This window comes from Lissotriton vulgaris, chromosome 8 (genome assembly GCF_964263255.1).
Source record: "Lissotriton vulgaris chromosome 8, aLisVul1.2, whole genome shotgun sequence".
Classification (NCBI taxonomy): Eukaryota; Metazoa; Chordata; class Amphibia; order Caudata; family Salamandridae; genus Lissotriton; species Lissotriton vulgaris.
Genome location: NC_141696.1, coordinates 821,172,644 through 821,198,869, shown reverse-complemented (window position 1 = coordinate 821,198,869; position 26,226 = coordinate 821,172,644). Strand labels below are relative to the sequence as shown.

The 26,226-nt window shown below is 43.7% G+C and overlaps 1 protein-coding gene across 2 annotated transcripts in view; it reads right to left on the bottom strand.

Moving 5' to 3' along the window:
• The window catches only part of TBC1D8 (TBC1 domain family member 8), a 605,783-nt gene that overhangs the window by 107,370 nt on the left and 472,187 nt on the right, over nt 1–26,226 (bottom strand). For both annotated transcript variants that reach the window (XM_086934717.1, XM_086934716.1), the window contains exons 13-15: nt 22,793–22,922; nt 14,425–14,523; nt 8,376–8,444 (exon numbers count right to left, since the gene is read on the bottom strand). In XM_086934717.1, coding sequence (XP_086790843.1) covers nt 8,376–8,444; nt 14,425–14,523; nt 22,793–22,922 — 298 coding nt within the window. The remainder of the gene's footprint in view (nt 1–8,375; nt 8,445–14,424; nt 14,524–22,792; nt 22,923–26,226) is intronic.

Here is a 26,226-nt window from a genome sequence, read left to right as displayed (position 1 = left end):
CGTCCCCCCGCACATTATCATTGAAGCCCCGGGGAGGTGGCGGTCCACGGGGCTGCGGGGTGCCCCTGTGGGCCCGCTAATAAATTGGCAGTGCCTCCGGGACCTGGCCCACCTAAGGGCTTTTTTTAAACTAAGGCGGGAGCCCGCGCTTTGTTTCGTTTTTATAATTTTGGCGGGTTTCGCTACCCCATTGCGCTTTCCGCCGAAATTATAAAAAAATAAAGAAAGCTTATTTGGGCCTTGGGGGTCCTTGTGGGACCAACTGAGCAGGCCTAGAGGATCATGGTGTTTCTACCCTGCCCCTTTTCTTGTTTTTTAAAAGTTTTTTATACTGTTTTATTGTGACTCTGTTCTACCGAGACACAGGGTGGCTGCCATAATTTCCTGTTTTGGAGTGTTGGCAGTCAATTAGAATGAAGCTCATGGTCGGAAGGGCTCGCGAACCCATCAATGCCCCAGATATCGAAACGTTTTCTTTTTCTAATTTCTCAGGAACAACTGAACAGATTTACACCATTTAATAAACAGGGCTCTTTCTGAACCAAGACCTACCTTTTTGCAAAATTAGGTGTAATTTCTTTCAGCAGTTCGTCCTGTAGCTTTATCTAAAGTTTTCTATGGAAAATAACATGGGGAAAACGCATTTTGGGACCCTCCTTTTTTCTTGGCCCCCGCTTGAAGAATCACCCCAAAACTCAAGACAGGAGCTGACCAGAGCGGGTCACTAGTTTTGAAAATTTCGCGAAGATTAGTCTACATGCGCCAAAGTTATTGGGAAAAGCAGAAACGCTTTTCCTATGGAAACTAGGTCCTAACTATAACTAGATACTGGCGGCCATCAGTAGGTAAGATATATAACCTATAATGGTCGCCAGTAGGTAGTTCTAGTTAGTACCTGATTTCTATCAAAAAGCTGCTTTTCATTTGCCAATAACTTTGGCGTTATTTGACGAATCTTCATGACATTTTTGACACTAATGGGCCACTCACAACAGTTCTTGTGTTGAAAGTTTCGGGGTGATCCATGAAGTGGGGGCCGAGAAACAAGGGGGGCTCAAAACGTTTTTTCTCCATGTTCATTTCCATGGAAAACTGTAGACACGGCTATAGCCTAAACTGCTGAACGGAGTTACACCAAATTTGGCAAAAAGGCATCTCTTGGTCGAAAAAAATCTTTTGTTAAATGTCGTAAATCTGTTCAGTAGTGCCTGAGAAATGTAAACTGAGTTCTGAACGGCTGCCAACACTTCAAACCAAGAAGTGTTGGCAGCCATCTTGTGCCTCGGTTGAACTGAGTCACAAGAAAAAACAAACATTAAAAAACAAGAAAAGGGCCAGGGTAGAAACACCCTGACACCATAGGCCTGTTCAGGGAACCCACAGGACCCTCAGGGCCAAAAAAGCTATTTTTTTAATTTAAAAAAAGTAGCGCTTGCTCTTTGCATGGATGAAAGGCCCATTACCTAAAATAAAAGACTAGGGTTAAAGATGCTGTATATTTTGGTGAGACGGAGACTTTTGCCGAACTCCCGGTTTCGCAAGCATTGCCTAAAGACATTTGGGGTCCTTTGAGGAGGTACCTGGACACCGCATTCATGTAGAGGAGTTGTGATGCTATGGGACATCCTATTCCATCCTTTTCTGAAAGATTCACATAGCAGGACCATAGAACCAGCTCTTATAATAGTATGTATTCCCACAAAATGTGTTCACACTAACCACACCAAAAGTTATTCAGCATGGATGCATTGAAGTTTACTTTAGTTATTTCGTCGATCATTCTACAATAAAGTCTTTAAAAAAAGATTAAGGATCAGGCTGTGCTGCACCCCCCCTTACTTAGACTGCGACAAGATATTGACAGATGGAAATCGCAACCCCTTTCCTTGCTGGGGAAGGCGGCCCTTTTTAAAATGATGTCTCTACCCCGATTTTTGTATGTCCTGCAGAACTCTCTAGACCCGATACCGGCATCCTATTTCAGAGAAGTGGTAGGCCTCCAGCGAGACCTGTTATGGAACGGCAAGCTCTCAGTAAGCTTTCCCTGAATTGGTACGATGGAGGCATCAGCCTTCCTAACATCAAAATGTACTATTAGGCGGCCCACTTGTCCTCCACAACCACTGTATTTACGCCCAACCTGGGGACCCGGGTTACATAATGGATAGATGGCTCCTCTCCGGGGAGAACTTCAATTGTGCCCTTTACTCTAAGCCCCAACGTTTTACACTTACAGGATGTGGCCAGCTGGGTACTTTTATGCACATAGTTTGGGACTGCGAACGGGTCCAACCCTATTGGCGCATCATTCACGATATTATTAACACTGTCTTATCCGTACGTCTCCGTATGGAAGTCCGCAGGTGCTTATTAAATATCTGGGAGCCAACAGATTTGAATGTCTGCTTGACGCAATGGGTCACTCTGGGGCTCATGCTCGCCAATAGAAACATTGCCCAGCGATGGGGAGCGCCGCTCCCTTCGACGGTTGGGGACTGGGAAAAAGACTTGAATTGGGCAATGTTTCGTGAAAAAATGGTGATTGTGGCCTGTGGATGTCCCAAGAAATGGACGCGTATCTGGGGTTAGTGGAGTTCCTATTGTGGAGATATATGTCAACCACCCCTTGCCATCGGCAACAAAGATCCCCCTTCACTCTAGACCTTCCAGAGTATATTTTGTACTATGTATATTGCCTATTGTTCCCGTGAAGCTTACTGTACTACTTTCTCCGTAATGTGATTGAAATGCTGATGTTTGTTTATCAATAAAAAGTATTACAAAAAAAAAAGGATCAGACTGTGAAGGGACTTTTTTTTAAATAACTAGATGAGCTAGCAAGTCAGTAGTCCTGTCATTTCCCTCACATTAATTCTTAAGTGCAGAAGACCTGACCTCTTTCCTGCGGGACAGAGGGAATTGCCAAGAAAAAGGAATGCAATAATGATGCGACCAAGGACTAGAAAAATGTAAATAGGTTTGACATAGCGGAGTGGTGGACCATTCAGTCTTGGTGGGGTAGGGTGGAATCCCAAAATCTTTTTGCCTTCATCATCGTATTCATCTGACTTGTTTTTGTTGGCCTTAGGACTCTCTTCACTTTACCACTGCAAACCAGTGCTAACATGCTGGTGCTCACTCCCTCAAACATGGTAAAATTGGCCTACACCTCATTGGCATATTTACTTTACCTATAAGTCCCTTGTAAGGAGGTATGTCAAATGTGCAAGACCTGTAAATGAAATGCTACTAGTGGGCCTGCAGCATTCATTGTGACACCCACTTAAGTAGTCCTTTAAAACATGTCTCATGACTGCCGTAAGTTTTAAAATGCCATTTCGACTCAGAAAAAAAGTCCCTTTCCAAGCTTAAAACTCCCTTTTCAATACATGAGTCACCCCAAAGGTAGGCCCCAAATAGCCCATAGGGTAGAGCGCATTGTAATTAAAAGGTTGGACATGCACTTTTCATTTATGCATGTCCTGGTGGCGAACAACAAACAAATTAGTTTTTCACTGCTGTGAGGCCAATCTTTCTCATTGGATAACATTGGGGTACCTTTTTTTTTTTTAGAACCTTTATTTTACCTCAAGCAAATACAAATATGGGCCTACAACCATCCCGGCCGGCCGCTAGTCAAGTCATAAGTACAGCAAATCAATGTAGAAAAACATAGCAGCCCAAGAACCGGGGTCCAACAAACGTCCAGGATATGACACGTATTCAGGCATAATGGCCGATATTCAGGATTCATGAAGGTTCATTTTATAATAAAGGAAAACTAAGGATCAGTGCCGTATAGTCATACATGGTCCTACAATAACAAGTCTAAATCCGGGAATGCGCAAATAATGCATACACAGTTTAAGTATTGGGGATAAGGTATAAGAGTCAGGACAAATGTGACCACAGACACGTTCCATAGCAAGCTACACCCCTCCCATCAAAACGAAAGACATTGCAGGAAACATAAAAAGCGACGACACCAATAAGGAAGAAAGACAAAAGGGCCATAGAAACAAATAACGGATAAAGTAACAACCCTTTTCCCCCTACCCCCCACCCTGCACGCCTGCAGAAGGCCACGGACTACCCCCCTCCCCCAGCAGCGTGCCTGTCACCCTAAATGAGAGACCCGAAATACAGTAAAGAAGGAGAAAGAGTAGAAAAAAAGAAGAAAAAGAGGAGAAGGGCCCTCAAACCCGCCACTCGGCCCCACCCCCCGACCCCGCACCCGGTAAACATCCTAATAGCAGAATCAGAATAGCCATGGAAAACCTTAAGCACTGAAAGCACCATCAATAAACTCCCCACCGAATGTCCCCCAAATCACCATAAGCCATCAATAAGTCCACCGGATCATAAGCAGTATCACCCTTGACCTTTCCTATCAATAGCACCAACAGACGTCCATTTCTCAATCGGCAGACAAAACTGCGTGCAGGATCCAGGTGGTCCGGGCGGACCGGGCCGCGTTATCACTCCATGGGATTTCAGCAACCAGAACCCAGCCGAATGTGCATGGCGGAAATCCATCTGAGTCGGTATCGACACCGAAAATATCCTCAAGTCCGAACACAGTTGCACCATCCAAGGAGAAAGAGGCACACCATACGGCAAGCCCTGAGATGTCACCGGGGCAGCCCAGGACATAGACCGGCGTCGTTTCCCCGGCCGCTGATCAGGTATACGCCCCAACGAGTCACTCATGTGTACTACAGAGCTGTCCAAGGCGATCTCTTGAGCCGGGTCTTCCGGCGTCTCCGCGAACATAGGCGTAGCAGGAGCACTCTTCACTGACACAGGGGCAGGCACGTCGGCGTTTTCTTGAGATTGAGATGTATCCGTGTGGAATGGCGGGACAACAATGGCGGCCATCCTTCTTCCCAGATCTCGGGCGCCATGGATCAGGGCCGCATGCAGGGTCATCAGAGCAGCCAATATATCTTGGGACGTGGGTTCATTCTCGTGCCGCCAGACCCCTGAGCACTCCCGCACAGCGACTTTTTTATTCAGATGCAAGCTGCGTAGGAGGGCGACAGCCGCCATCTTAGCTGATCCGGCCCGTCCTCCTTCACCTCACCCCGGGACCAGGCCCCACACACGAGCTAAACAGGATGTACAGTGCGGACCCAGAAAGTCTAGGCAGGCCATCCGGCGAAAACCACCAAAAGGCTAAACAAATCACTGCCGCTCCTCGGGAGCCGCCCGCCGATTCCGGGGGAAGTCTTTTGTCATGCACGGACACAAAACTGAAAAGGGGGCAACATTTCACATGCCCCCTCAATCCTGCACTGCCACGCATCCCCACGAGGCACTCCGCTAGATGGACTGAGTCGTCGCCGCCGCCATCGGCCCAGCAAACCTCCGGCGCCCACCGGCCGACTCCACACCTCCACCAATGGCCGCTGTTGTGACAGTCGCGGCCGGCTGCTCCTCTCACTCGACACCCCGGTCCCAACTCCGTGAAGGCCGCAGTACAATCGGGGACATTTCTTCGGGCCTGCCGCACATAGAAGCCCCGGAAACAAACGGTAAGTGAAGGTTTTCCTTTGCCTACTGAAATATGCCGTTACGGCTCAGGATAAGTGTCAGGATGTCTAAGTGCTAACTTTTGATTGGGAGTCAGTAGGAAAGTCAGGTTTGGTGTCAGAGGCATTGAAACTTGAAATCCTCTGTAATGGTAAAATCGGATTTTAAGTAATAATTCTAAAAATGCCTCATTTATTAAGTTGGCATTTTTTGTGCCTTAATCATTTGGTGCCTGCAGGCTTGTTCCTGGGTCATATGATTAGGTGTGAGTGACAGTTGGCCTTTGTATATTCCTCCCAGACAGTGTGCCTAAACGGGCCACGTCAGGCAGGATGGCAGGGGGAACAGAGCTGTGAACAGCCCCACTCACACTTCAATTAGCTGTGCCCTGCTCTCTCACAAAGCACTTCACATTAGCCTTTTTTGCAAGTAACCAGGTTGGAGCTAGGATAGGTAGGCAGGAAACTGTGGCCAGGCTAAAACCAGGGCAGGAAGGCAGGAAATTCTAGACACTTCTATGGGGGGGGGGAAGTCTCCAGATGTTTCTACCACTTCAAAGTGGGCACCAGGTATAAAAAGGGCACCCTCAGACCCACTCTTCAGTACACTCCTAGACCTGTAGATATTACAGATACTGCAGACAGAAGAAGGACGCCCTGCTGCTTGATGCCTACCCTGCTTACTGAGAAGGAAGACAGGACCTACTTCCTCCATCCCAGGTTGAAGTGACTCCAAGGGATAGCTAACTGACATCCTGTTCTGAGCTACAAGGATATAACAAGCTCCAGAGGCCTCTCTGCAACTGCCAACTGACCTGCCCCAACTGGATCTGCCTGAACCTGCCTGAGCCCTGCTGGCCTCTGCAGGAGTGAGTTCCTGATCCCACAGAGGCGCCCCCCCAGATCATGGATCCTTGTGGCATCAGTTGAGCTCCTTCTTGGGCTCTTCGCGACCAGGCTAGTTCGGAACAAGATGGTGAACCCCGACTCCTTGTGCAGCAGCGACCGCCTGTGATGACAGGCAATGCGAGATCTGCATTTTGCGCTACAGCATCCACAGCCCATGGCGACTGCCAACGCGAATCTCCAGCAACGACAGTCCTGTCACACCAGATAGGATCTTCGTGCTACATCAATGACCATCAGCAACGCCCGGCCTGCTCTTCGCTCTACAGATACAACCACCCGAGATGCTCTCCCTGCTAATCGCCGTGAAAGGAACTCTTCAAGCTGGACTACAGAAGGTAACTTTTTCACCAGGATTAACCTGGTCCCTGTATGCAGCACACGCTCTATTGCGGTTGGCCTGAACTTTTGACGCATGACTGGATAACTGTGAGTGGCACTTTGAGCTTTTAGGCGCGATACTCACCTTAAATCTTTGAAATTGCAAACCTCTGGTTCTACTGATTGGATTTCTTTTATTTTGGTTTAAAATAATTTATTAATGTTTACTCTATTTGTCTAAATTGGTGTGGGATTTTTCTTGTGTTGTGCTTTCACTTTATTACTGTTTATGTGCTGAATACTTTGCACATTGCCTCTTAGTTAAGCCTGAATTCTTTTGTGCCAAGACCCGAGGGTTAAGCACAGGCTAATTTAGTGAGTTTTGGGGTTCACGCTGACAGGGACTGAGGTTTTTGCTTGAGAAGAGTTATCGCCCCCCCTCATCCAATAGCCCAATTTCTCGCAAGGAGTCTCAGAGCAAACAATATAAAGAATATGTCCCTTAGTATGAGTAAGGAGCAGGGAGTGCAGAGTGAATTAAAAATAAATAAATAAATCACTTTAGTGAACAGGAAAAATAAAGGTTGAAGCCTCATGCCAGGTACTGTTGTTAGCTGAGTAAACTTCTGAATTAAAAGTATTTAAAGCACCCAGTGAGTACACCACCACAGGTATCAATATTTACTGGATGCACTAAATACCCCAGCTTATTTTACTCTACTCTGAATCATTTTGTCATGGTAACTATGTGAAAAACTGATCAAACTGCCTAAACCCATGAATAGGAGTGTGTGTCAGACTCCCATTTCTAAAGCACTGCATTGACATGTATGAAGTATGCATTTCCTATTTACCTTCCTGCATGGAGCACAAAAGGTTTAACAGGATGCATAAACCATGGTCTTTCATTTGAGGCCTCCCAACCAAACAGGCAATTAAAGATCATGCCACATATCTAGTAGTTCCAGCATCCCACAGTAAATACTCTTGCAGGGATTCCAAGTAGGCTGGGGATGGGCTCAGCTTGTAGAAACCCAATCATTATCCAGACAATTCTTGACATTCAATGCTCTTTATAGGATCATGCAGCATATTACTGTAGGAAAGTCACTTTCTTTTTACAGAAAAAAAGTACTGGTGTATTCTTTTCGCGAAGGCAGATGTATGACAAAAAGAGCAAGGAACTAATCAACAAAATCGCAGTAGGTCCAACACTTGATACACATTAGGCTTCAGTACAAGAGCCAAAAAACGTAAGGTAGCTGTTGTGGGTCCAGGTTTTTTTAGACTTTTAATGTCAAGTTTAATATTCCATGATACTGTGGAGTCTACTAAAGAAAAAGTTCTTGTGCACGAGGATATATAACTTTGTTAGGTTATAGTGATGGAGAAGCAACATCTGACGATGGTTTAATGACTAAACCGAAAATAACAGAAGAAACGAGATGCACAGTGGCCAAACCAAATTTAATACTAAAGTAAGGACACCAAATCCATTTATATTGCAAGAGGGTGAGACAATCTCCTCAAGACTGATAAATGAATGACATCACTGTACAGACATACCAAGAGATTTGGTGAAGAGCAATTAATGGAAAGATTACAGGCAATGCTCACCTTAAACAAATCATACAGGTCTTCTAGATCTTCCGGAAGGAATGAAACGTCTGGTGCCACAACACGGATCTTGAGGGAATAAAACACACAAATGAATACTGTTATCACCAATTAAAACATCAAACAAGACGATATTACAAAACTAAAACCATAATTCATCCTTTAAACTAAAGCCATTTTATCTATTGTGCTCATCTTCTTGAGCAAAGAAAGAAAAGCGTATCAATACTGCTACTTTATTTCATAAGTCACATCTGTAGACAAAGGTTGTGAACTGCCCTCTGCACAGTTTGTCATTGGAAAATTACATTAATATTTTCTGCTTCGTAGTGCTGGGGATGCCTCAAGGTTTTCTATCTGAAATATATAATGTTGGACTTCAGCAAAAGTGAAAATTCAAGTTCAACAAGACAGATTATCTGGATCATGAAGTCACCATTAAAGGAGGATGGGAGGCACAACTACTGCAGTGCGGAGCAGTGGCAAGTGTTGAATTTTCATCCACCTCAGTGCATTCCGTACTAAGTCAGATGCCACTGGTGGAGGTGGCTTAATTCCATCACAGAGCACTGGATGCTCAGTGAGGCCCCAAATGTGGTGCACTGTAAATCCTATTGATGTACTTCACAGCAAACATGCCCAGGAAGGCCCCAAGGCAATCCAGCCAGCCTGAATGACTAACCACCAACCAACAGAGCTAGCGTGAATACAGAAGTAGTTTTAATTGGTAACATGGTCGCCAATGAGATAGACTCAAATATCATGGAATTTTAGTCACTCACATTGGTCACCATGGGACCAAGGAAATGAGGGTCTTGATTGTGGTCCGGAACTAACGTCACAAAAAACCCCACATATCCTTCCTTTCCCAGGTATGGCTGAATTTTCCGCTACATGTATCAAAAATATTGTAGCGAATTACATTCATGTAACAAAATTGATAAAGAAAGGCACATAAGAAAATTGAAATATGGTTTGTGCTAGGGAGTTTGAGAAGAACATAACGGTCGTCAGCGAGACTTAGACACTAGCAAGGTTTGATTAGAATCCAGAGTGTGCTCATCAGAGACAAGAGGGGCAGTATTTCTACAGGTGAAGAACAGATAGGAAGTCTTAACTACTTTTGAATCGGGTGCATTAAAGGGAGTACAATTATGGCACTATGTGAATGAAAAAGAAGCGTGAGTAGTTCGAAAATGTAATTTGTTCATCTAAATTCAAAGCAAAAGATTGATCACAAAGCAAACAAAATTGAGTATTCACGAGTAAAGGCTTAGGAGATATTTTTACAAGCGTTTCACTGTATGACAACTGCAAGAAAGTACAATTGGATATTTCTAGGTGAAATCATACAGCCTTAGGACTGACTGTTGGTAAAGGTCACCAGAAGGGAAATAGTTACACCATAGAAAGGGGATAGGCGTTTTCGCTACTGGTTCATTGTTAATGAAAAGAAGAGTAGGGTTAGATTGGAGTATACAATCTTGAGAAAGGTTGATCATTGTACAGGATTCTTCACCATGAATTACAAGCTTTACAGATGTGGTCATACAAGAATCTATGGGAGTAAATTACAAACTTTAGATGTTTATGGAAGAGATTTGACAGGCTAATGCAACTGACAGAAGACCAAGTGATTGCTCCAGAGAGTGTAAGATGAACTACCTTTATATCGTTGTGCTTGAGGGACATCTTAGGATGTCGAGAACCCACAAAATATTGAGAGCAGTCAACTGGTGATCTCGTATGGACTAGGTGGTGGAGCATCTAGTGAGGAACTGTATGCAGTACGAAATGTCAAGCTACAGATATGCGGGACAACAGAAGTGTGGATGCCTACTAAAGCTACCAAGGGACAAAATGGAACTGTACATAATTGATCCATTTGGGTTTCCGCGTGCCATTCCATTGCCTTTGCCAGTCTTGTGTTACCATTATTCTGAAAATCAAGAAAGTACCAGATGCTACTGCGTGCAATGTTGTAAAGTACATGGACAAAGTTCACAAGCAGATTGGGTAAATAACAATTTTAACAGACAGTCAATCTTCTGTAAGGAAGGAGTATCTACATATAAGAAAGCTATACGAATGAGATCATGCAGATCCACTTTAACTCATCATGCAACCAATGAACAGGTGAAGGTGGTACAAGGTTGTTAATCCCTTCGATGCTCATGACGAGCTGAGCTCGTCATGAGGCACAGTGGAGCTGTGCTGATGACGAGCTGAGCTCGTCATTAACAATGGGATTCATGAAATATCAGCACAGGAGGAAAATATCACTAGCAGCGATGGTGTTAAAGACAATACAGAATCCATATCGGTTTGGTAAGGGCAGAAAGAAAACAAGTGAATGGAAACAGATTCGCTTGAAAGACCAATAAGATCTTTAAACATTCAACATTCTTAGGGGAAATAAGTTCTAAGAAGCAGGAAGTTCAATTCAGATGTATTCCCTATACTCCAGTATAGAGTGGAGCGAGCGAGCCTATATGAAGACTGGTCGAAGTAAATAGATGAGTAAGAAACTGAAGTGAAATATTAAGATCAAATTCTCTAGAGACAGAGTAGAACATGCTTTATGCAATGTGTACCACTAATGGTCATACACAAAATGTCAGAAGTGCCCCTGTATACAAAACATCTATTTGGGGAAAGGATGAGACAGTAAGGTGTAAAATGGCAGCAATTCAGGTTTGGTGACAAATATAAAAAAAAACAATGATATAAGTGAGATATATAGGAGTGATCAATGAAAGCTTCTGCTGGACATGGAGACGTTGAGTAAGTTTGATCCTTTGAGATATATTTATTGATCACTTGTCAGGGGATCATAAAGCACTGCTGAAACTACAAGAGCAGCAGCAAGTTTAACATTACTATCATGTGCAGGAAAAGGTACACCACTCAAACAACTCTATAATTCATTTATTTATCAGATTCTATATTTGTTTTTATGCCAACTTGCTTCCACGTTAGTCTGTTAAGCAAATACAAACAGCAAAGATTTATAGCAAAGCTTCCAATAATAGCAGAATCAATCCACGGGTACATTAGTTGCTAAAGTGTCCCTCCCAGCGATGGGGAAACATGCAGACGTCTGGTTCTTGGCAGGTGCATTCTGTCTCAGAATGTGACTGTTTTTAGTGGTTTCCTTCAGAAAGGGCACATAATAAATAATCTAGAGGAATTCAGTGTAATGCCAGTGTTGGTGCCATCTGTGCGTGTCCCATTTAATTTCTACACAGAAGACTGTTGGAGAAAAATAAATGGTTGGAGTTTTAAGGATGGGATCGTAAAGAATGTGTATTAAGGGGAGGGTTGTTCACGCAAAATGCATGCACACCCACAAAGTCCACCAAGACACATACATTTGGGTGTATATTCACAAACATTTTATTAAGCAATTCCCTTCTTTGAAATACTTGTAAAAGTGGTCAGAAAAAAAGGTTGGAGTAAATCTGTTTCCATAATGGGAATGTGTAGGTAACATCCCCATCATTCTCAAACCAAGCTAGCATCGGCTGCTGATGTGGGAATGTTGGAAGGCAATTTTTCGTACCATGACGGATATTCCAGATATTCTGGTTTTGAGAAAAGACAACTCTAATCCAAATATGTCAAAATCATATAGACTGCTGTTGGCACAACTTGTGGGTGGAACAAACACTAATTACGTCCGACTGGTAAGAGACCAGTGTATCAATGACCCTACAGTAGTGTCACTAACTGTGGAATGGTATAGCCCTACAGAAACTGACATATAATATAAATAAGCAAGGGTAAACATTAATTGAAGTTTGGAGTCCACTTGAAGTATTTATACCAACAGGACATTGCTTTAACATGCCCTCAGAGATTCATGGCATTAGATCTTTAGTATGAAAATGGTTAAAGTCAAAGTAAGGTGTATTAGTGTTAACCTATTAAGGTAGGAGGGAAGACCATGGGAATGAGGGTGGGCAGCTGGTTAGTTGTAGGGAGTTTATGTCATGTCCTTGTAGCTAGGATTAGGAGGTCAGCCAACTAACTGACCCTTAGAGGCACCCAGTTTAGCCATGGGTGAAGGAAGCAGGTCCAGTCTTACTTCTTAGAGAGCGGGTAGGCCTCAGGCAGTAGGGCAGTCCTCTTTGAAACAAGGCAGGCCTAAAGTAGCAGGACAGTCTTCTGGGGACCACAGATTCAGGAGTGTACTGAAGAGTTGTTCTGGAGGTCCAATATTTATACCTGGAGCCAGCCATTGAAGTGGGAGGATTTCTTATCCCACCCCTAAATGTGGTTCTGGTTCTTCACTTTTCCTGTCAATGCTACAAGAAGTCTGGGGTGACAAATGGCTGTTGTCAAGTTCCTTTGAATGTGCTGGAAGCAAGACCTGTGAAGTGTAAATGAGGCAGGGAACAGCTCCGCCCACAACCATCCTGCTTACACCGAGTCCCCTTTGTCTCACTGTCTAGCAGGAATGCACAAACCCCAACAGCAGAGCCTTTAACAGTCATGTGACCCAGGACACTGGAGTTGGATGTATGACGTTAAAACGCATACTTTTACCATGCATACCATTACACCGCAATATTTACAACGCAGGACCCTTTACAACGCATACCTTTACGCATGACATTACAACGCAGATACTATTACAACGCATGCCATTACAACGTAAGTATAGGTAAGTATATTATTTTTAAATATTATTATATATTTTTTTAAATGTAATTAATAAATATTTAATTCTTTTTATTTAATAAATACATTTTTTATTAATGTCATTGTAATTTTTAAATTATATATATATATATATACTTTTTTAAATAAATATTAAAATTACTAAAATAAATGTATTTAATTTGAGTATTTTTATAAAACTGAACCCTTAAAATACCCCTGTACCCCATAACCCAAACCCAGCCCTGAACCCTAAAAATACCCCTGTACCCCATAACCCAAACCCAGCCCTGAACCCTAAAAATACCCCTGTACCCCATAACCCAAACCCAGCCCTGAACCCTAAAAATACCCCTGTACCCCATAACCCAAACCCAGCCGTGAACCCTAAAAATACCCCTGTACCCCAAAATTCAAACCCAGCCCTGAACCCTAAAAATACCCATGTACCCCATAACCCAAACCCAGCCCTGAACCCTAAAAATAACCCTGTACCCCAAAACCCAAACCCAGCCCTGAACCATAAAAATACCCCTGTACCCCAAAACCCAACCTATATATAAAATTACTTTAATTAATTAATTTATTTTTAATATTTTGGTAATTAAAAATAAGGTAAAATAAAATGATATACTTACCTATACTTACGTTGTAATGGCATGCGTTGTAATAGTATCTGCGATGTAATGTCATGCGTTGTAAAGGTATGAGTTGTAAAGGATCCTGCGTTGTAATGGTATGCGTGGTAACAGTATGCGTGGTAAATATCGCGTTGTAACTGTTACATACCCTGGAGTTAGTATTGCTAGCATTACCTCTCAACGCTCTTTCAATTAATCAACATCTAAATGCAGTGACAGCTACAAATAAAGCCCACAGCCTTAATCCCTTCCTGAATAAATGAACAAAAAAACTGTGAGATATGCCAGTTCAATGTGCCATACTATGTGGACTGGCAACTAGAATTACTGGTGACTGCAGGAAGATATTTAAGCTGAAGTCCCACATCACCAAGAGGGCGGAACAGTTTTTGCCTCAGACAAGGAGTATCAACTTGGTCAATTTGTATTGGTGCATATCACATCTAGAGCCAACCTCCCACTACCTCGGACTAAAGTTCTGGGACCTTCTTACAATACGGGTATGGGCTGGATCATGTGTGACTAACCCATCATAAAATATGCAGATTCAATGAATTAAGCCCTACAGGTAAAGTCCAGTCTCCTGTTATTCTGGTAGGTATTGCCTGGCCATCCCCTAAAACATCACCCCTTCACAATGCCCACTAAGAGAAAGCCAATGTGCCACCTGCGTACACAGAAATAATTCTACAATATACATCTCTGTATCTTTAAACTATAGCCTTTATAAATTTCACAGCACTCACCACATTTTGTTTAGTAGTTTCTTCATGATTTTGGAGAACCCGTATTCTATGTCTACAACGCAAGCGCTGAATTTGTTCAATAGAGTTGTCGCCAAATTTCTGTCAAAAGAGAAAAGAGATTTAGACTTACATATACTAAAAACAAAAAGGAATGTTCTAAAAGTCTGAAAAGGAAGAACACACTCTCGAATAGACAAAATCCACATGGGTAATTTGGGAAAAACAACAAATGAACAGAAAAACAGACTTTTTAAAGAGGTGAAACAAACAGGACACAATTCATTCTAAGATTAATTGGCGTGATGAGGACGTGTTGGGCAGTACCAGTCGTGAATGAAGACGAAGGGCTGCAAACTAACCGTTAAGCTGGAGGTCCGTTCACGTCTTAAATAACCGATGCAACAATTTATCAAGTTCTGTGAAGAGTGGGTCGAGATATAAGACTAAGAAAACACTGGGTGCGTGGTGAACGAAAGATACGTGGTGGTGGGAACGCAGGGTTGGTACTGATTAGTAGAAACCTGCACGAAATCACAATGAATTAGCCATAAAATGCGGCGAGTGATCAATGGTGAAAGCGACGAGTTCAGGCCAAATATTACCTTAGGAAGTGCTTTGACAGTATGGGCAACGTGCTAATTAGCGTGAGTCTCTTCGGTACGAACCTGTGGGCGAAAAGATGTGGTCCATGAGTCCTATAGACTTTTTAAGGACCCAACCCTGCGTTCTCCCCGAAAAAGCTAGGCACTCACGGTAAACCCACCACCACGTATCTTTCGTTCACCACGCACCCAGCGTTTTCTTAGTCTTATATCTCGACCCTCTCTTCACAGAACTTGATAAATTGTTGCATCGGCTATTTAAGACGTGAACGCACCTCCAGCTTAACGGTTAGTTTGCAGCCCTTCGCCTTCGATCACGACTGGTACTGCCCAACACGTCCTCATCACGCCAATTTTTGCTCTCGCACAGCCCCCCTACCATCGTCCTCACTAAGCACAACCCCCAAAAACGGTTGTAATTTCCCAACTGTGTCACACACCCTAGTGCGAGCAAACCCATGCATTCCCTCTCCAAATATGAGCACACCGTCACCCGTGCCCTTTGGAGCAAACAACTGCATGTGCACTTGTTGCACCCCAAATGTATAGAGTTGCTACTGACTAGTTGTCATCAATGTAAGTAACTTATGAGAAAACTCTTTTTGTTCCCTTTTCTTGATTTCCTCCTATTTATCCCTACAGGCTTTTGTAATCAATCGCTCAGGCAAAGCACTTCATTGTAGTCCTGAAGATGATCCCACTATATCTTTGGAGATAGGGATCGAAACGTTTGTTGACTGTTTGCACAGTACTGCTCCGTTTATGATTTGTATTCACTGTTGCAGTTACTGTGAGTTGAGCTTACTTAAGTTTTTATTGTATTGTAAGCCACCCTCTTCTCCTTTTTTGTTTGCCTGTTATTGTCTTTTCTCACTGCTTTCCCTCTATGTATTGTTCTCCCTCAACTCGGTACAGGCTTGTGCCCAGTTATTAATGTGTGACTTGCTTCACTTTATCTTATGTATGACCTCATCAAAATTTTCTAAATAAATACTTCTTTGCCCGGCTGGACAATGAAGAAGAAAAATACACAGTCCCTTATTTAAGCCTGTGCTAATCTTTTTTTCAAAGCATCATTAAAGCCTAGGACCTTTGTCAAACTATAATAAACAATTCATTCTAAGACAGGTTTGACTTAGGGTCTCAAATTAGAACAACACTACCAGGGATCGGAGATTCTACAATTTCAATGAAAGATATATATTATAAAAGTAAAGCTTTAGATATTAAAATGAGTATGCATACTCACACCTCCTAGAGATGTTGCCAATTATACCAAAAGACAATACAAAAGTAAAACTCAGTAGATGTCCCTAACGCCTCTCCATTGAATTCCAGCACTTTTACAATCAATTCACTAAGAGTGGCTTTAAATTTGGCTGGATTCATTTCAAGGAAAATAAGCATATTAGTAATTGAAATGGAGACCTCATTGCTAGGATAATGTAGCAATTGCATATTGATACATTGATTTCCTAATTTAGGAAAACAAGTAAGAAATATTAGTAACTGATCTTTAATCCCTACTGGTGAACCTGTGTACAATAGTTAAATATTATCAATAATTTAGCTGGTGGGTAGTCTGAACATTAGTTCACTATTTCCTGATGAAGAATTAAAGATACAGTTACAGGCAAGTCTAAGTTCCGCATTCACCAATAAACTAGTAATTCTACTTTTGCATCTGTATGCTTTTGAGGAGTTACTACTTTCTGTAATGTAATTTACAAACATTTCCAGGAGTATGCATGGAAAGATGAGCCAAACGCATGTTTCCAAGAGTAAGTCTGGGAAGGTCATGTGACAATCCCATAGCAAGGAACTCTGCAGAAGGGATTATAGGATCACCTGTGCAAATGCACCATTTTTATATTTTTTTCTACATGGAAAAACATTTTCCCTGTAGAGAAAACCTGGCTGGGGGAGAGACATTCCTCTTCCCAACCCTTAAAATGGATTTATGCCACCCCTTGACTGGAGTAAAGACTTTACCCTTTCCAGGGTGATTTGGAGAATCAGAGGAAACTGTGAATGCTGACTAAGGAAATGGCTCTCTTTGCATGATTACCCCAAAGGTTTTGGCTGATGCTGCTGGTTTTTCGACTCAGAGTGCACAGAGGCCGACTAACCAGACCTAAGTGCAAGTGTTCTAACCCATTACAAACTGTATGCGGAATTAGCTATCACCATTTGGGATACACGGATTTACTTATAAGTCCCTAGTATATGGTACCAAGGGTACCCAGGGCATTTAAGTTAGAGTGTCCACACCGGGCTGCAGCACTGAGTGTGCATCCTGAGAGTACAAAATGGCTCCCAGCATGCCAAAGGAACCTGGAAGAGCAGTTTTAAAACTGCTAGCTCAACCTTGCCATTTAAACTAATAGCAAAGACCCCATTTCCCTTAACAATATATATAAGTCTACCCTAAGGAAGGCCTATAAAGACCTAAGGAAGGAAGCTGTGTATTAGTAAGTAGGATATATATTTTTAATATGTCCAAACAGCAAAACTTCCAAAATGCCGTTTTTACTGGGGAAAAGTTAGTAGCACCATTGGCTAACACAGTTACTGGCGGAGCTCATAGTCTGGCTAACTTCTAAATGGGACTACTAAAATGGGTATTTTAAGATATCAAATTAATTGTGGCATTAAACCGGACTTAAAGCCAAAGTTGAATTTAATGTCACTTTTAAGGAAAAGCAATTTTTAGACAGCTGCCACTCTGTTGCCCAATGGCCTGCACTGTAACTGGCTAACAGACAGCCTTCTGCCCTCATGGGGAGTCGTGTGAATGACTCTCAGGCTCAGAAACAATCGTAGCCTGCTACAGAGGGAGGTGTTAGCTCCTGCTTGTATTTGTATTGTGTATTTATAAAGCGCGACTATCGCTCCGAAAGGAGCATCCTGGCGCTAGAAAAACAGTGTGCAAACAATTAAAAAGCTAGATAGCGGCCATTACATAGTCATCTGGAAGATTGAAAATCCAGGTCTTCAGTTGCTTCCTGAACAGGCTTTCCTGATTTAGTGTCTGAGGTTCTTGGGCATTGCATTCCAGGCCTTAGAGGACAAGAACGATAGGGTCTTACCTCCCTTGGTTTTATAATTAAATTTAAACAGATTTATCAGGTTACCACTTGAAGATCGTAACGTCCTAGAGGGGTTGTAGTGGGTGTATCGCCTGGTAAGATACTTCGGGCCTGTGTCATTGAATGCACGAAAGGCGATTACAAGGGTTTTAAACAGTATCCTCTTATGCAGAGGTTGCCAATGAAGGGTCTTCAGAGCGGCCGAAGCTGAGGATTTCCTCGGCAATTTTAATACAAGTCTGGCTGCTGCGTGTTGCACGCTTTGGAGTTTTCTCAACGTAGCCTTTTTAACAACTGCCATCAGGCCATTACAGTAATCAAGGCGGGCGAGGATTAAAGCCACTGCCACAGCCTTTCTTTAGTCTGTGGGAAAGAAGTCGAAAAACTTCTTTAGAGATTTGATGATAATAAAACAACTTCCTGCCACATTCCTCACATGCTGATCAAATGACAGCTCGGCGTCAAATAGGACGCCCAGGTTTCTGGCTGACACCACAGCATGTGGTGGAGCAGGGGAATCATTTGGCCACCATTTGCTTGGACAGAATTGGGAATTTTTTCCCAAGGGTAGAATCTCCGTCTTATTGGCATTGCATTTTAGATGGTTATTTTCCATCCAGAGGAAAACATCCTTCAGGCAGTTCTTTAGATTTTGCTCGGCATTTGTGGAGTTCCTGTCAAGGGGTACAATTAATTGAGTATCATCGGCATAAGATGTCACGAGTATGCAGTATGATTCAATTAAAGAGATGAGGGGTACCATGTAAATATTAAATAATAATGGGCTCAAAATCGAGCCTTGCGGAACTCCAGACAACACCTTTTTTTCCTTGGAGAGGAAAGGACCCAGTGCGATGGTTTGAGATCTATCTGCCAGAAACGAGATTATCCAAGCCAGTGCTACGTCTGTGATTCCAATATCTCTTAGCCTAACTATCAGTATTGAGTGGGAGATGGTGTCGAACGCCGCTGTGAGGTCTAATAAAATCAAAACGGCGTTCTTCCCTACATCCTATAGTAATTTTGTGGAGTCAGTGAGTTCAATCAGGGCCGTTTCCGTAGAGTGATGTGGACGGAAACCAGATTGCTGGGGATGGAGGATATTATGGGATTCAACATAGCTTTTTAGCTCTTTATAAACCATCTGCTCGGTTATCTTACCCAGGACTGGGAGGAGTGAGATTGGACGTAAATTGACGAGGTCTGTAGTGGATTTATTGAGTTTTTTCATGAGCGGTTTCACGATTGCTTGTTTCCATTCTCCTGGAACTACACCTGTGCTAAGGGAAGCATTTACAATCCCATTTATAATGGGATTGACCACATCAATTAACGGATGAAGAATTCGAGGGGGGCAAGAGTCGGAAGGAGCGCCAGATTTACACGCCAGGATCACTTCACGAGTTTGAGGTAGTGTAACCGGTTTAAAGGCTTTAATACTGCCAGTCATGGTCTCCCCGCGGTCAGGGAGGCCGGATACCTGCGATACTCGAGGGGCCGGGAAATCCTTTTGTATTAATTCAATTTTTTCCTCAAAGAAGTCCGCGATTTGTTTGCAGAATTCTGAGGATGGTGGGAATTTCGGGATGTAAGGCTTTTAGGTGTGTAAAAGCCTTAACAATGGAGAACACCGTTTTTTGTTTTTGCTTGGCTTCTTTGATGGCGTTAATGTAGTATTCCTTCTTAGCGGTTTTGATACTGCAAAGATATAATTTCCTCTGCTGGGAGTAAAGGCTTCTAGCTGCAGGGTCGTAAGTTTTGCGCCACTTGCGTTCAATTTTCTTACATAATAGGTGGGATTTGGCTAACTCTAGTGAGAACCAGGGGGCATTTATCTTCCCTTTTTTCTCCTTTACCGGGGAGCGTTTGGGAAGGGCACGCTCTTTGATCACTTGCTGCATCCATATATGAAAGCATTTAGAGTCCTGCACTATTTCTCCGGACATGCTGGGGATCTGTGTCTGAGTGACTGGTTTGAGCTTGAAGCGATCCTCAACCGCTGTCCAGTTATCATAGTTCACGGGATGTTGACTAGTCTTTGCTAATTTCTGAGGGCGCGGTACTCGGATGCAGAAAGGGATTAGGCTATGGTCTGTCCAAATTTGTGGGACGGGTGTCTGAGTCTCCAGAGGGGGAAAATTAGAGCATACCCCATCCAAAGTGTGTCCTTCTTGATGGGTAGGCTGTGTTACCTTTTGATGTAGGTCAAAGATCTGATGAAAATTAAGTGCCTGCACATCAGATTTGGACTCCAGCTGCAAATTAAAGTCTCCCAGCAATGTAAAGTGAGGGTAGCGTAGAAGGAGCTGCCCTAGAGAGTCACTCAGGGATTCTAAGAACATGGTTGCGCTACCCGGGGGGGGGGGGGGGGCAGTATATTAAGCCTCCTGAGAAAGAGGAGGTCTTGTTTAACTTAATAGAAAAATCTAGTCCTTCTACTCCTTTGAGGGGGCCTAAATTGAAGGTGTGGCATTTCATGTGGCTTCTCAACACCACAGCCACTCCTCCTCCTCTCCCCTTCAATCTATCCTGCTTAAAGGAAGCCACTCAGGGTGTTAGCCCAAAAGGTGAGCTTCAAAGGGGAAGCTACCTTTGGTGGGTAAATGGCGATCATACTCTGTAGGGTTGCCCCATGGTTCAGGTAGACAGGCTGGCGACAGGAAAAGAGAGGGGAAACTAGTGGCTAAACCATTTTTTTTCCATGGGCATGCAGCCCACAGGTAGCCACAACTATAGGTTGGGCTAATAGCTCCTTACATCTAAAGAAGGGTTCAGATATCTTGAGAGTGGCCAGAAAAGAGCACCCTGAGATTGCTAGATGCAACACATAGCCAGAAGATGCCACAGGGTGGGAGGGATCCTGGTTAACCATTGGCTAGTGACAGCATCATCCCGAGGAACTTTCTGGAATAAATGTGGCACCCTGAACCCCAGATCACAACGGAACTGGCGAAAGGACAAAATAAATACTTCCCTGCTGACCCCTGGACCTGGCAAAGAGAGGCTGTGCTGCCTGCAGAACTAAACCTGCCACAACTTGGGCTAGCAAAGAGAGGACTCTGCTTGTGGCTCTTTGCTCTTGAAAATGTTGCTCTCAAGCCCCAGATCAAAGAAGTGACTCCAAGGGACAGTTGGCTGAGTCCCTGGAATCAGCACCAGAGCCATCAAAGCTTAAATAGCCCATTCTGACAAGCCAGTAGCCACATTCTTCAAATATGCTCCAACGGGTCACCCAAGAGACCGATTCAAGAGTGCCAAAAGTTGCAACCGAGTCTGATTGACCTGGGAGTCTTAGTTGAGTCCAGATTGGTCGCCACCAAAGACGGACATCAGCCTTCACCAAAGAATACCGCTGGACCCGCTGTGTACAGAGATGAGAAGCTCAGCCGCAACCCCAGTCAACCACACAGTACCCAGAGAATCTTTCAGCATCCTGCATCTACAGCAACAGGACCACTACCTTAAGGTCTATGGCAGTCTTGATCTAAATTGTGGAACTGGACTTGAGACTGCTTTGGTGACCAGGTAATTGTCCTAATACTCCTTAATGGCACCCCTGACCTTCTCCCTATCGGAACTGGTCCTCCACCTCGGGTCATAGTAGCCAAACACAACTCTTTCAAAACTTGTAAAAGGTTTCCAAACTTTACAGTTACCAATTCGTGTTTGCACTTTTGACTACAAGATGAGATTTATGGTATACTTAAAATCTTTATCTCCTGAACCTTCTGGCGGATTTTCCTCATCTTGGTGTCTAAATATTCATAAAAATATAATCTAGTTTCATATATTGGTTTAGGATTTCTTTCATGCTGCTTGACTTTCTTATGCCGTTGTTTTGTGCTTCTAAATGCTTTACACTAGTTCCTATGTTTAAGCCTTGCGGCTCGAAACCACAGCTACCCAGGGTTGAGTCAAAGGTTTTACAAAGGAGTCTGACTATCTTCACATCGTCCATGTTTGTGGGTGATTCACAAACTTCCAAGGCTACCCACCCCTTGAAACACCCACTTTACCACAGCTTGAGCAAGATTTATCAGTGTGGAGAACTCCACACTCAGTAACAGAAATCTTGGCACATGTATGTTGTTTCACCTGCCAGAAATCCTTAAGTAAACTCCTGGCAGGAGAAAAAAATTGTGATTTGGTCATCAACAACTTAAAATTTAAGTTGTCAACAGTAAAAGGATGCCCAGCTACATTTGTTGATTTCCAGGTGCTGGAATAGTCTCAGAAATGTAAACCTCAGACCCTATTCACCGTTAAATCACCTTATTCTGCAAAATGAGTGTAGGTTCCACATTTATGAAACATATTTCTACTGTTACGTCTTGAAAGACATAAGACGTCAGATGAAGGACTGCATGCACAAGATAGTAGCAACAAAATTCCATAGTAGCCTCATGCTGTCCATAGTTTATTTATACAGAAACAGTAAGTGTGAAGAGGACAGTGTTGACTCCTAGGGCTAAGAATGTTTCTCTAGACAGAAAGGCTTTAATGGCACCAACAATAAGTGCATTTCTAACCACCTGTACCGAAACATTAAAAAAAGACCAATCATAAAAAAAACAGAATTTACAAACGAAGACTACATGCTGGTTTACACCTCATGCTTACGTGTGGCACTGTGTGCTTCTCTGCAAAAGGATATAGCAGATATTCTATTCTACTTGCCTCGTATGAATCTCGAATAAGGTCAGCAATATCTGTATCTGGGTACGTTTCCTGATCATCATCGAAGAAGGCGTGAAGATTACTGATTGGCGTCAGAGGACTTTCCTCATTTTTAACATGCTCCAGAAACCTGAGAGAACAGGATTTGTTAGTGATAGTAGCAGTTAACCAGTACCTAAGCTGTAGTATCTGGCAGTGTTCATATTTACACCTACATGCAAAAGCCTTAACACATTTGTGAGAAATAAGGAGCACCTTCACTGTCAAGGCAGACCGAGGTCTAGATATAATTCATGGAAGAGAAAGTCATCTTGGATTTGACAGTAAAAGGTAATGTTCTTGCAAACAGAACAAACAGCATGCTTCGTTTACAAATAATCATGGTTCTAATACAAGTTCAGAGCTGAAATCCGATCACTGTGAAAACAAGAGTTTGCACATGGATAGATTAATAAATTGAGTAATAATTACAGTTGCACCCTCGGTCTTCCAAGATACTAGGTGCTTACACATCTGTCCTGATGATGATCTCAGCTGAATGAGATCGAAACACCGTCGACCTTAGAAATTCCCAACTCCTTATTCATTACATAAAATTATTAAAAGGAGTTCAGTGTCATGCTATTTTAAAGAAATGCATGGTTTAATGTTTTTCACTCACTTGAGCACCTTTCTTCACATTTTTTTTTAAAGTTGAAAAAAACACCTTTATTGGTAGTTGGACATACACACAGCCTTTTGCTTACAACCAGTCAGTGGCCAGCGGCATCAATAAGCAGACAAATTGTATAACTGTAGTGATGGACACATTTAAATGACAACACAGCATGTCGCCTACAACCACTTTGGGCCGGCCGCGTTATTTCACATTTCAGTTCAGTTTTATACAAGGAATATGATGTAAGGAGAGGAGCGCAGCTCGCCAAGACACCACCCTACGTTGCATCTCATCAGGTAATTTCAGATACGTCCCAGGATTCAAAGCAGACAGTCTCACTCATGCATACCAGTCCCATCCAGGGGTCAGACCCTTCCCATCTGGGGATCACTCAGCTGTATGTTCATATGCATCCCTCGCCCGTTTCCTCAGTCATTGACTGTAAATAAGTGACAAGTGGCGACCAAATGTCTCGCGGTCTGGAGGAGACAGGCAATAGCTCCGCATGCAGTGCTGACTGGTCTTGGCAGTATGTCAAATCATCAAGCCATTCCTTAAACTTCGGCGCCCTCCCTCTGCCTCACCTACAGGCCACTCGTCTTTTTGCGATCAGTAAGGCTAGGGCAGTGTATTTTCTACTGGCGTTCGGTATCTGTGCCACATTACTCAGTAAAGCGACCAACGGAGAACATTCTATATGCACCCCAGTCATAGGTTGCAGGGCCACAAAAACCTGGTACCAGTAATCCTGTACCGCTGGGCAGGTCCAGGCCAAATGCAAAAAATCAGCCTGTGAGGTGCGACAACGATCGCACCTGTCATTGCCCCAGAGATGGAATCTATGCATACTGACTGGTGTGTGGTATAGCCTATGGAGGTATTTGAAATGTATGATCCTCAATCTGCTGCTAGCCGATATCCTTTCGGTCTGGAGGAAGCTATATTCCCATTGCTCGTCTGTCATAGAGGCGCCCAGTTCAGTTTCCCACTTAGAGCGAGATGGCGCATCATCGAAACTACACTGGCTGTGTACTGTGCTATAAAGTAGAGATACTAATCGTTTCGGAGATGGTTGTTGCAGTAATATCTGCAGGGGGGAACGATGTGGAGGCTCAGCTGGGAAGTCTGGATGTAGAGAGCGCACCCCCTGCTTAAGTCGGATGTACAGAAAAACATCCATTGGTGTGCTCTAGGTTCTCTGGAAGATGCTATCGGAAGTACGGAATCTCCCATCTTCATACAAGTCTCCCCATGTCTTAACTGACGTGCTTTGCAATAGCTTATGAAAGATAGTTTCCTGCAAGAGCGGCATCGCAGGGTGGTCCACCAGCGGCAGTCCGGGAGCATATAGCACCGGTCCGCAATATTTCTCCATGCTGTAACCGTGGCGTTTACGGTCGTTTGAGTTCGTTCCTTAGCGTTTATGTCCATATACACAGCACCCTCAATAGGTATAGGGTGTGCCAGCCAGTGCTCCTCTGCCAATTGTGGCATGTATTTGCGCTGATTCACCCAATAGTATAGGTAATGGGCCTGGGCACAGGTATAGTAGGTCTCAAAATCAGGTATGTCGAATCCCCCAGCCGCACAGGGCCTGATCAGTATAGCCCACTGTAGCCGGGCCTGTTTGCCTCCCCACACCAGCCGGATCATTTCCGACCTGAGGGCTTTAAAGAAATATTGCCCCGGAGAAAAAGGAATATTTAAAAATAAGTATAGCAGCTGGGGCAGGAACACCATCTTGATCAGCGACGCCCTCCCTGCCATTGACAGTGGGAGTCCAATCCACATGGAAACTCTGTCAGAGATGCAGGTAAGTGCCACACCATAATTAAGTCTCATTAATTCTTCCTTGTTTCTGGTAATGCCAATCCCCAAATAGCGGAGATCATCATCCGTACACCACTCCAATGGAAAGTCCAGCGGGAATGTAGTCACCGCCTCTGTCAGGGGGAAGAGGCATGATTTCTCCCAATTAATCTGAACTCCAGATAGGTGTCCGAACACTATAAACTCTCGCAATAGCGTGTTCAAGTTCGTCTGCGGATCACGTTCATAGAGCGTGATGTCGTCTGCGTACATAGATACAAGGATCTGGCGCATGTTGCATTGCAGAGCCATAGCATTATGATGTTGTCGCAGTCGGGCCGCCAAGGGTTCCGTGGTTAGAGCAAACAATAATGGGGACAGGGGGAACCCCTGTCGTGTCCCTCTAGTGACTGGAAATCTTTGTGATATCTGGCCATTGATAAGTATCTTAGCGCCCGGCTGATGATACAGAAGGCGGATCCAGGAGAGAAGAAGCGAGGGGAAACCCATGCGAGCCAAAATCGCAAATATATAGTGCCATTCAACAGAATCAAAAGCCTGGGTCGCGTCTAAGAAGAACGCAGCCAGCGGCAACTCGGGGGTAACGTTGTTCATAATCGTGGAAAGGGTTCTAAGGTTATGGGAGGTCGCTTTTCCCGGAACAAACCCAGATTGGTCCGGGAGAACAAGGTTCTCCAGAGCAATGCCAGCCGGTTCGCAACAAGCTTCGCGAGAATCTTTGCATCACAGTTCAGTAAAGAAAGTGGCCGATAAGAGCTGCACAGATGTGCTAATTTGTCCGGCTTCAGCAGGGATAGGACGAGGGCTTCCCTGATGGATGGAGGCAGGGAGCCCACCTCTAGCGATTCTTCATAAACTTCACGAAGAACTGGCGCCACAATATCCACATATGTTTTATAAAATTCGACTGGGATGCCATCCATCCCAGTGGCTTTACCCGACTGTA